The 13,098-nt window shown below is 32.5% G+C and overlaps 1 protein-coding gene across 1 annotated transcript; it reads right to left on the bottom strand.

Moving 5' to 3' along the window:
- Positions 1-5,437: 5,437 nt before the first annotated feature.
- On the bottom strand, positions 5,438-12,280 carry LOC141481990 (uncharacterized). The gene is made up of 4 exons (XM_074174558.1): positions 12,063-12,280; positions 10,077-10,147; positions 6,836-6,985; positions 5,438-5,708 (listed from the first exon to the last, which is right to left on the bottom strand). The coding sequence occupies exons 2-4, from the start codon at positions 10,135-10,137 to the stop codon at positions 5,482-5,484; spliced, it is 438 nt and encodes a 145-aa protein (XP_074030659.1). The 5' UTR covers positions 10,138-10,147; positions 12,063-12,280; the 3' UTR covers positions 5,438-5,481.
- Positions 12,281-13,098: the final 818 nt, after the last annotated feature.

Genomic DNA, 13,098 nt, shown 5'->3' with positions numbered 1-13,098 from the left:
CTTCTCAACTTCTTCGACAGATGTCAAAAAATTTTTGGAATGTGAATAATGACAATGTATTTGATTGACTACTAAAACATTCGATGTTATACAAGGTGCTCTCCAATATCAGTCTGACGAAACATAATTTCAAACCAAGTTACTTCACTTTTCAAAAAAACAAATGAGTTTTCATTCATTTTTCATTTTATTTTTCATTTTTATTCCCTTTGTATCTTTCTACTCTGTGGTCATTTTCATTTTATATCTTGATTGTTTTATTTCATTGGATTCTTTGTATTTTCATTTCAAATTTTATTGTTTATATGTTATTGATATTTTAACTACTCATTTTAATGTAATTTGTTCTTTTATAGATTTCGAATCATATTAAAATAATATCAGACAATAGATCATATCAGACAATAGATGTTGATAACAAATTGAAAACATTTTTTCAACTTTCAAAACGAAAATCTATTCTGGACCTTTAAAAAATAGCTTCAGAAAAAGAATCCCAGAATTATTATTTAACAATTCAGTGTTACTATCTTTATTTGGGTTTGAAGGCTATCTTAGTTTGGAACTGCATCTCAACGTTTCGCCAGTACGAGTGGCTGGCGTCTTCAGAGGTTTACTCATCTTGATGAATGAATCAGAGTAGAAGAGTTTTTATTACTTCCGTACTTTCTTCGGAAGGTTCCTACATTTTTTAACGGAGTAGAAAGCCAAAAAGCTTTTCCACTATAATTTTTTGATGAGTTGGAGTTCAATTATCATAGAGTTTAGCACTATTACAGTAGCCTAGCTAGGATCACAATAAGAAACCTTATTTTCTTATGTGAAAAATTGAACCATTCTTGAGTATATCTCCATTCCGCTGAAGAATTCCATTCAATGGTGAAAATAATGTGGCAAACTTCGAAAAGAATTTTTGTTTATTTTGAAAATAATGTTTCGAAGTTTTGTTAAGTCTAGGTATATCACTGAAATTGTATTTACAAAGAACACTTTCTTGATGTCCCTCACTGCTGGCAAATGATCTTCATATACCTACGATTAACTGCATCAATTGTGCATTTTTAGATCTAGGTTAGAATTAGTGTATATGTATAGAGTTAGTTTAAGTAAGCATTTGTTATGAATGTTAATAAATGTCTTTTTCCAGTTTTTAAAATCTGCCTGATTCCTAGATAAGTCCTATCGTTATTCATACTGATTTCAACCATACTTCCACTTTAAAAAAATAGACATGCAAATAAATCTTCTCAAAATTTTACTAGAGTTTTGGACACAGTCGGTGGCTCTTTCATTTCGGGAAAGTTGGATAACCTTGGTGTCGGTGGCCTAATCAATCAGTGTCCACTTTGTCCACTCCACTTCAGGGAAGCGTACTTGTTTCTCTGATGTTCCTCTTTTCCATTTACGACATTCCCATGTGCATATCTCAAAAAGGGGTACTTCGGTATGCGGATAATACTTGTATCACCGTATCAGATACTTCAAATGAAAATGTCAACACAACTCTAATAGAATTCGATGTTTGGTACTTCAGAAAACAACTTATAATTATTCACAATGACATGGAGGACATCAAAGTTTTTTAGTAAAGGTAGAAAACCTTTGGAAATACAATTGAAAATCTACGAGATATTTGTGAAAGTTTGAACAATCATTTTGTTACTGTTGATACAAATTTATCTTGTAGTATTTCTACTCAAAATAGTCCCGCAGTTCAACCAATATTATCGTCTATGTATCTCAAGCTTACCGAACCAGAACAAATAGAGGAAATAATAAGTATGTTAGATTTGAGAAAAGCTCCAGAATTCGACGAAATTACAATGGGGAATGTTCCTCCTGACGAAAATGAAGTAGTTTTCATAAAAGAGCTCTAAAACAACGCATTTTAAACTTATCATTCCAACCTTTTTCCAAAAAAAACTATTTTAATACTTAAAAAAGAGGAATGAAATAATGCATTCAACATTTAAAGGGATTCGTTTCTATTTCACCATTTGGCAACATCGGTTATAACTAATGAAGGACAATGAATCTGTTACCTGTATGAGACAAACAAAGATGACATATTTCAGAGGCGTGCTGTTCTGTTTACTGATGTTCCGAGTTCCGAGACATTCTGTGACATATGACATTTTGTGCACCTAACCTGTCTTCCTCTATATAAATAAATAACAAAACAACTGTTGTTTATGTGGCTTGTGGAGATGGTATTGAACTATAATTTTTATTCTGCCTTAATTGTTGATTCATAAAGATAATTTTCCTTTTTTAAGTAGAATATCTAGGTACGTATAAATTATTTCAACTTGATATAGGCTATGTTGCCAATATGTGAATTAGGAACAAATTCCTTCAAAAATTGAAACCCAACATTTGAAACATCAATTTGAATACTTTTCGAAGTGAATTTGAAAAACTCATGAATTAAACTCAACTTTATTTTGTTCTTGTATTTGCTGTAATAACCCAAATTGAGGAACATTCCCGATTAGCATCACTGATAAGTTAATTGATTAATATTTCTTTTTCAACAGGTTTGGTACCTTTTAAACTAAAATGCTATTAATGCTGATAATCCTGAAGAGACCAAATGACGAATTATAGACCAGTTGATTTCATTTTTACCAGTGGAAGATCAGCTTGATCTGACCTGATTTAATTGAGAATTTCGTTTTAATAAAACGAATGCATAACTAAACTACACTGTATTACACTCAACATTCAAATTAATTCTCAATTGAATCAGCTCAGATTATACAGTCCACTCTATTAAAGAGTACAACACAAGTACAGAAATCTTCATGGTCCTTCGAGCCGGATTTACAAAATTTAATAAAAAGAAAGAAATTCGTGAACAAAATATAATAGTGCTTTTCAGAGATTTGATATCTTCCGAAATATGATTATAGCATTTTGGTCAGAAAAGGAAGTGTGTAATAGTTTTTATTTCGTGTATTATAGTTATGAGTAAAGAGTTGGTTGGAGTGTTTCGAAGTATAATATTTAATACCTGTGATAAAGAAGAATAATTGTCTCAGATATAAGGTCTGTAATTCAGAATTAAGTTGGTCAGAAGGATATCTGAGATTTTTAGTGTATATCAGCCCTATGAATCTCCTGTGTATTATTTTTAGTTGATTTATGTACATCCTCAGAATTCCACCCCATGCTCCCCTTTAAGTTTTCTGAATTTGAATAGAATAGTTCCCAGTTTCTTTAATACGTATGTTATGTGGAGATCTCATTGTAAATGATAGTCAATGAAGATTCCCAAGTATTTAATTTTTTTACAGGTTACACATAGGGAGAATATGAAGCAATAGGAAGCAATAATATATGAGCAACATAATTAGTCCAAAATATATATATATATGGGTTACCGCAAAGATTAATACTAGGATTTGTTTTGTTTCTTTAATATTTCAATTTTTTTGGCAACAGTAAATTCATTTGGTAGATTACAAATGTTTGCTGATGACACCACTTTAATTTACAATGAAAATGGTCTACAAGAAATTGAAATTAGTATTCCAAAAGACCTTGACCAAATATCTTTATAGCTTCAATGTCATAAAATGTCACGGAATTTTCAGAAATCTTCATATATGTTTATATCAAAAAGGTCTATATCAATTGACTCAAAAAATACAGTTAAATTCCACAATAAAAATATTATTCTAGATGAAAATGTATCGTGGAGACAACATATTCAAACATTAAGAAGAGAAATAGCTTCCAAAATTTAAATTTTATTTAGAATAAGCAGCAGTCATCACTGGTCAACAGAAATCCAATCCTGATCCACGAAGTCAAAGTTCTTCCTAACCCACCATACTCCTCAGACCTCTCACCACTCGACTACCATCTTTTCAACTTTCTCACCGGTAGAACCTTCGCCAATGTATATGATCTGTTCTTTTTATCTATTATGATGGAATCCATAACTAACGTATTCAAAAAAACACTTTATTGTGAAATTTACACTAAACGATTTTACAAAAACGCAACACGTGTTTCGCCATTCATGGCATTCCGCTCGAAGACGTCATTCAAAAGTAACCTAAGAAGGGAAAACCTTTATGTTCAAGGAATGTACAGTGTTTTTCGAGATGTATTGAGAATCCTGTGAAGTCCCTGAATCTTATTTTACTGTATTATTTTCCGTATAGAAATATTATCCAACTTCGTTATCAGAGACTATTTACAGTGCAATAAACATTGATATCATTTTGTAATTACTGTTATACGATAAATGGTAAATAACACCTTTAATCTATTCTTCTAATTCAAGGAAAGTCTGAAGGATCTAAGCAATCAACAATTCAAATTCATATTTACTAATTGTTTGATGAACTGAGTAACTTATTGACTGCATAAAACTATATTAACTTTCGAAATAACTTACAGAACAAAAAATAATTCAATATAATTTGTAGACCATTTGGAAAAGGCATATCGACAGTCATTGATGAATTGAAAGTGGAAATATTTACGAAAATTACAGAAAATAACACGAAACTTTATGGCATATTTCTTAAAAGAACCATACTTTTGAGCGAATTCAGTTCCACAAGGAAACATACTTCTCCCCTTCATTCACAAATTATCTAATTGATCATTCAGTAAATTACCCGAATTCCTGAATCTATTGATTTCTAAACATTCTAGATTGAACTCATCTCCTTTTGCTAAAAGTTGGCTTGCAAATGTGGAATTGGTCTTTCTATTTACATAACTACTTCTATGCTCTTTAACTCTTTGGGAAAATGTTCTCCCTGTTTGGCCAATGTACAGTTTTGGGCAAGAGCCACGAGTCAGCTTATATACTCCTGATCTATCCGACACCGAAGTTTTGTCTTTATTGTTTTTAATAAATTTACTTGAACTATTATTCGTTTACGTTTACGCATTCTTTCTTTAAAAAACGGGCAGTTTTATTGGTTGGTTCACCCAAATATAACAAAAAAAAATCTGTTCAAAATCTGTTTTTCCGTTAATCAGCAATGTCCTTTAACTGACGTTAGCGCATCTTGAATTTCGGTAGGAAAGTTCCGTGCTTTTGTTGTTTTTTGAAAAGAATGGAGTCTATAATATCTACCTTATAACTGTTGTTAACCGCGATTTGCTTGATCAAACTCAGCTCTCTCTAGAAATTACTCTCAGACAGAAATTACTTCAATATATTCTGTGAAGCATACTATTCAATGGAGCAATTTATGTTGGTAAGGGTGTGTGGAGGAATTATGTATGATAATGTCCGTGTACGGTGATTTGTGGAAAGTGCAAATTCATGTTTATTGTTATTTTTCGTAATGGTTAAGTCAAGGTAATTTATGTAACGATAGTTACAAATAAAAGTGGTAAAAAACAGAAAGTTTCATTCCTCATTTTTCATGAAAAAATAGGGATGATATGTCTGGGGGAAATCATCAACTAGCAATAAAAATATTTATAATCATCTACACTCACAATTGATTACTAACCAATCACGTACAATAAAACAACAGAAACTGTGGAAAAAATGGCCACCCAACTGAATACTTCTGTCTTAGGAGACGAGTTACAACCATCCGTGAAACAGGTGCAGAAGGATTTTTTGATGTAGTCCGTATCCGTTGATTTGCAAAAATCTTCCGTTGCATTCTCGGAATTCATCCAGCTGCAACTTCTTACGATTCTGTAGCTCTTCTCGTAATCATGCTCCACTGAAAGCAAACAAAATAGGTAATAACAAGATACAACTAATAGTTATGAGGTTCCTAAAAATATAAACGGTAGCTCTCATTGGATTCAGAATGACGTGTAGACAAATGGGTTTTGATAATTTCACAACCAGAACTGTACCTCCATTAGTTGTAAACTAGAGCCCAAACATAACGCATTTCTGATTCAACACCGCTGTTTCGACCCACTATAGGTCTCATCAGAGGTGCTAGGCTGAACCACAAATGCGTTGCTGAAACTCAACTGCCCTCAAATGGTAAGCCTGAGTAGGTGAGGTTGACGACATCTTCCGTTACTAAGACGCAATCTATGGGATCTATAGAGAACTCAATTCTCGAATATGAGAAATAAATGAAGCCCCCAAAGGTGGTCACTTGCAAAGACAAGATTCGTCTTCTGTCTTTTACTGCAAGGTAAACTAATTGTAACGTATCGCCCGTGAAAATAGTGTACCAAGTGCAATTATTTTTTTAGCATTGAATATCAATTTGAAAATTTGATTTGACAGATGTAGTTTCGACAAGATGATGTTTTCTAAAGTTCAATATGTTGCCTTAGTTTTTTGCCTCCGATATCAGTCCGATATCGGTGATATCAGACTGATATCAGTCTGATTTCATCGAAGTGAAATTCATGCTGTTTTACTGGATATTGATGAAATTCTCAATTTTTTGAGAATGATAATGATATTTCTAAAATAGAATCATAGTTATTTTCTTGGTCTTGAATAATTAAATCATGATTGTTTCACAAAACTCAAAAAATACATTACATATCATTCTTTCTCATTTGAAGGCATGTTCATTTTTATTGTTCCATGTTTTGCCTTTGACGGATATATTGAATGTTTTGTTCTATGACATACTTCATATGTCATAATTCAGTTTCAGTGTGCTTAAGCACAATGTTTTGTGTAGCGAATTGTGAATCCCATAGCAAAAGGCATTTAGAGTATGATAAGAGTTGCTTTATATGTTTTATATGATGGCTGTAATGTTTTTTTACATTCATCTCGAAAATCTTGATTTCTTCGGAGAGTCAATCGAAGAATATTTGTCATTATCGAATGATCCAAAGGAACAATGACAGAAATAGTTTACATACATACCATAACTTATCATTTTCCTGCAGAACGGCTTATGTCCATGGTGAATACCTTCACATGTCTTATAATGTGGATTGGCAGTATCATTGACAGCTATATCTATGCAGAGTTCATCGATCGCAGAATTACACTGAAAGCATTTAATTGTAGAACCTGAAACACAAAACTTCAAGTACTGATCTGAAACCGAACATTAATTATTGAATATCACAAAGAGGATACCACAACAAAATATTGAAAAAGTATCATTATGATGAGATAATGGGTAAATTTTCGTTTTGTGAACACCCGGCGATTTTGAAAAATTTTTTGACTGTACTTATGTATTTTGATGCGTAGATTACGAATCCGAAAGAAAAAAGCAGCGCTCTCCCTTATTTAAAAAGTTACGGCCCTTCAAAGTTCAGAAAAGGACAACTTTTCAGCCTTTTTTTTCACCAAATAAACTATTTATAAACACAAGCATTTATTCACTAGGTCACCTTTACACCTTATTCCTCCTTCTTTAACACTTTTCACTTCAATAATCAACATTTTTCTTATAAAAATGTTAAAAAATGTACGGAGCTGCTTTTTGGTTACATATAACTGTATTTTACGTTTTTAAGGTTAATGATATGGTTGGTACGACTGATGCAGTCAATATTCCTAAAGTAATTCAAATGTTTTTTGCCTTCATTCTTTAGCTCGTGAGTTGGTTTTTGGCACTTTTCTTAAAATTACAACAAATGTACTAAGCTTTTTTCTTCGGTATTTTCATAATCCGCTTTCTATTGCATCTATACCATAAAGCGTCATAATTTAATTTGCACTCTTCATTGCAATCAGTACAACGTATTGTTGCTGCAAACACTCCTACTTGAACCAAATATAGAATTAAATTATTTCTTACTTTCACTAAATTATGAATTTCGTTCAAATTCATTTTGTATTTTTCTCACACGTCAAACTAAAAATTCAAATCTACGAATTTAAAATAGTAGATGACAACAAATACCAACCGCTTTTTTCTGAAATGTCACTAGTATCTAACCTACAAATATAAGAGTGTCACCAGAAGAAGCATTCGTTTTTTAATCAAATTTTTTATAAGAAAAATGTTGATTATTGAATTGAAAAGTGTCAAAGAAGGAGGAATAAGGTGTAAAAGTGACCTAGTGAATAAACGCTTGTGTTTTTAAATAGTTTATTTGGTGAAAAAGAAGGCCGAAAAGTTGCCCTTTTCTGAACTTTGAAGGGCCGTAACTTTTTAAAAAAGGGAGAGCGCCGCTTTTTTCTTTCGGATTCGTAATCTACGCATCAAAATACGTAAGTACAGTCAAAATTTTTTTCAAAATCGCCAGGTGTCCACAAAACAAAAATTTACCCTTTTTCGATGTCTAGGAGAAAGCTACAGTACCGAAGGAAGAATTAATGTTTTGGGAAATGTTATTTAGTTCAACTAGTGCGTTTTGGATGGAGTGTTCGGGTCTGAAGTCATGATAGTGAGGAGATATGATGTTGTTGTCATGAATGAAGTTATTTAATTTGTTAGTAATTAGTCTTTCTAGAAGTTTTCCAAGGACATTGAGGAGACTGATGGATCTATAGGAGTCGGGCTAGGTGGGGTCTTTTTGAGGTTTGGGGATCAGGATAGTATTTGCCTGTTCCAAACATGCATACTTTCCAGGAAAGTATGCATGTTTGAAACAGCAGTGTTTGAGGTGTATCAGGGCGGAGTCGGGGAGATTTTTTAGGATTTGGCGTTCAGGGGCGGTATTTCTACCACGGTGGATGGCTTGGAGAATATCTTTCTCGCTAAAGGGGGATCTCAGGAGACAGTTTGAGTCAAGGGGGATTTGACCTGGATGTCTGCCAGTTGAAAAATTAATAAGATTAACCGATAAGAAGGATTGAGTCCAAGTACAACATCAAGACCTGCTTCAGATCTGGGAACACTATCCGTAGCAGCCTTACAAAAACCAGGCCACCAAACGCGGACTGCGATTCCAAGAATTGCATTTACCGGGTACCCTGCGAGTGCGGAGAATCATACATCGGTGAAACTAAGAGGCCATTGAATGTTCGCATTGCTGAGCACAAGAAACACACACAGCAAGAAGAAACCAGCAAATCCGGAATAGCAGAGCATGTTTGGACTCATCAACATAACATCAATTGGGCTCAAGCTGAAATCATTCACAAAGAGGAACACTGGTTTAGGAGTAAATTCAAAGAAGCTGCGTATATTTTGTTCAACAACGCATTTAGTCAAGCTAGCGTAGAGATACGTAACATATGGAAACCTCTAATCAAACGAAAAACGCCCAATTTCCGCCAATCGGTCATCTCCCGCTAGAAACCAATGAAGCGGAAAAAGTGAAGAGGGGATAGGTGAAAGCACTCGAGCGACCTATAAATAGTCAGATCTCGGAGGAATAAGTCCAGTTATCACCCAAAGACGATTGTGGATTCTAACAATCGAAACGTCGTGACATAACTTGGTTTGAAATCTTTTCATTTTTATTTTTCATTTTTTGTTAATAATAATTTTTAATTTTTATTTTTTTCAGCTTTTAATAATATTTCAATTTTTATTTGTTTAGTTGTTGCTTGTATGTTAATTCTTTGTAATTTCAGTTTTTTGTTTAATAAAATTGTTTTTTTCAGGGTTTTCAAATCAATTTATATTACATTAGACAATCGTATTAATTTCCTCTTCTTTTCTATTGAAATTATCCCTGTTTTTGAATTTATGTTGCCGCCCTATATAATCTTGAGTATTATAATTTTAGTTTCATCGAGTATTGCTTTATCCTTGAATGAGATAATGTGAGTGCCTTCTTTGTTGAGAGCATGTCCGGCTACAACCGATTTGTCGATTTGTCCGAAGCGACAATTTCTCTTGTAATCCTACCCGCAGCTACAAGGAATCCGGTATACTCCGGGTGTTGCTGAAGGTTTTCTGGTTCACGTCACGTTTCTCTGAGAATCCCCCAATCCGGTCTGTAGCATTTTCAACATAGAAAAGGAAAGCTTTTCCCTTGACCAGCCTAGCTGGGGTTACTTTGGCTTTCTCTCTCCTGAGTCGTATGGTCCGCTCTAATTCATCTTCGCTGTACCCATCCCCTTTGAAGGACGTAGACGAAAAGTCAGGCATATAAACCTGCAGACCATAGTCAAAAAACTTAGAAAACAGCTTTCACATTGTTATCTCCGGCGGTGAAAGTTTACATTCTTTTATATATTTCTTTATATTTCTTACCTAGTGTTGAAAGACATAAAAAAACTGAAATAGTTGCAAAGACAGTTGTGCTCGACGCCATTTCTTAGAACCTGAAACAAGAAAATTATCGCATAATTACTGTGGTGCCTATAATTGTTTCATAAATTGAGGTATCAATTTAATAAAAAAAGTATTATTCAGAAGTACACATCCAGATGTAAGAGTATAGGACACATAAATTCAGTTTCTAGAATAGGTATATAAATTTAAGTACGAAGTAATTATATAGGGTCTTCCTACAGGGGCTTCCGAACTTTGACATTTGACAACGGTCGTCTTGTTGAATCTACATCTGTCAAATTAGTTGTCATTCATTCAATCTGTTTTACCAAATCACCATTGACGGTGATTTGGTAAAACAGACTGAATAATTTAATAATATTTTTTTAATTTTTTTATTTTCAGCTGTTATTAATATTTAAATTTTTTATTTTTTTGGTTGTTGCTTGTAAGTTATTTCTTTGTAAAATCAAGGCCTCTAATTTATTAAGTTTTGGATTTTTTGCCAATGAATAACATTATAAATCATACTTACAGTAAAAATGAGTAAAAAACAATGAATTGAACTTAAAATTGACGAAAGAAAGTTAAACATGTATGGATTTTTTGGATTTGACAAATGTCATACCTTCAAATAAATGTCTTTTTTCAGTACGCATGATGATTTGATAATCTTTGACTCTAAAGGGAAAGTTGATTGATACAATTTTAATTATTATCATTATGTTTTCGGTGTAGTTCTAGTAAGTTACTGTATATACTGCTGAGATTATCAATGTCAATTTTCTTATTCATACAATCAGAAGACTTATTAATTTAAAACATTTCAAGAAAAAGGCGTTTGGAAATGTTGCGCTATATATATATATATATATATATATATATATATATATATATATATATATATATATATATATATATATATATATATATATATATCAACACAACGATGGACAGCATTTACGTACGTAGGACACCAAACCAAAAAACTAACAAACGTCTTCAAATCGCTGAACATCAACATCACATACAAGCCAAACACGAAAATAACACAAAAATAAACAATTATGAAAAAGAAGAAGACAAAGACCAAAACGGGATATACAGTATACAGAGCTCGGACTGCAACAAATTCTATATCGGCCAAACCAAGAAAAAACTGATCCAAAGATACAATGAACACAAAAAGGCATACACCAGAGAACATTAAACTCATAAAACAAGTTAACAAGGAAAACCGCATGGACATTTGGGAAAACTTGAACATCCATAAATTTAACAATCATAAATCACTTATCGAGGAACAAGTTCAAATCAAAACATAACAAGACCTCATATTCAATATATTAAATAAAACCATACACATTCCTAGAGAAGATCTAACACACAGAATAGTACCTGATGCAGTACAAAAACAGGCAAATTTACCTAAAGTACCTGAAATACCTGAGTTGAGTATTCGATCTGTGTTATACTGTGGATCCTTGTTATTGTTTTATATAATTTTTACATTTTTTAATTATGACATGTCTTATATCGTGTAATTGATCGGAAAGACGAATAAAGGTATTATTATTATTATTATTATCTAAAAAATTAAACGTCTAAAAAATTAAACGAAACTATCTTTTCAAGCACTTTAATAACTTTCTCACTGGTAGAACTTTCGCCAATCAGGACCAGACACAAACGGCCTTTGTCAACTCCATCGAATCCCAATCGCTCAACTTTCACGCTGATGGAATTGATCGACTTGTGTTACGTTGGTGGAAGTGCGCTGATTCAAATATCGCTCATTTCGATCAAATTGGATGAATATTCACTGAGATATGACAGTAAACGGACAGAACTTTCGAAACAACCTAAAATATTGTTGTTATTGTTGGATACATTATCTATTTTCCCCATTCTTTAACACGTGTTGGATGGGAATATCATTATTAATACACCACTCTGTATGTTTACCTTTCTTTGAACTGCTGATTAAACAATCATTCGACCATGCGGACACTAAAAACTGTCAATAATTTTAATATAAACACTTTGTCGTCAAAAAGGCGTACACGAAAAAGTGAATCAAAATGAACTGTTATCTGATTTGGTTTCGATTTCAAAGACACTTGCTCCTCTTTCTCTTATCATAAAAACGGAGACCTTTCTATGGGTCACCGAACAATCAAATGAATTCCTACTATGGACGATGTATCGAAGAAATAATTCTGTGTTTACAGGGTGGCACAGAAACTATGGAAAAAGATATGCGATATTGGGTAGAATCATTAAGGATGATATTTGATACTAATGTCGAAGTGGCGTTTATTTTCCAATAGTTGACACGCATAGGTTGCAATAATAATAATTTTTACTCGCCATTTGAGATACATAGCGTATATACAGGGTATTAGTTTAAAAACGGTATTTATAAATTATCATAAATAACCTTACACCGATTGGGTTGAAATTTGCCACAGTTATTTGAAGTGGTAAGGCGCTTATTTGAAATTGAAATTTTAAAATTGTAATTTTAATATTCGCATATACAAATATATACAGGGGTGCGCAAAAGTCCGGAATAAAATTAATATCTTTTTAACCAGTATTTTAGGAAAAAACGCTGAAACACGTCAGTCGATTTCACGTTGTACGTATTTTTTGGCAATAAAATGAATTTATTTTTTCAACCCCTTAGCTGCAACCCTCCCCAACTTTTTTTTTTCATATGCAAACCTATGTCGTGTATGGGCTCATTGAAAAGCTCGTAAAAAATGGATTCTGCTTTTCGATGACATAGGTTTGCATTTGAAAAAATGCATATATATATATATATATATATATATATATATATATATATATATATATATATATATATTTCAATAATGAATTCTACAAAAAGGATTTGAAGAGCTTTATGTCTTCTATTAATTATCTGCGAGCGCTTTCGACAGTTGGTAGTACTGTCATAAAGCTTGAAATCCTTTTTGTAGAATTTATTATTGAAATA

The sequence above is a fragment of the Leptinotarsa decemlineata genome, unplaced genomic scaffold (assembly GCF_025532065.1).
Source record: "Leptinotarsa decemlineata unplaced genomic scaffold, Ldec_3_MD MMD2_tig00000591_RagTag_RagTag, whole genome shotgun sequence".
Lineage (NCBI taxonomy): Eukaryota > Metazoa > Arthropoda > Insecta > Coleoptera > Chrysomelidae > Leptinotarsa > Leptinotarsa decemlineata.
Note: the sequence above shows the minus strand (reverse complement) of the source record. Positions and strands in the feature narration are given on the sequence as shown.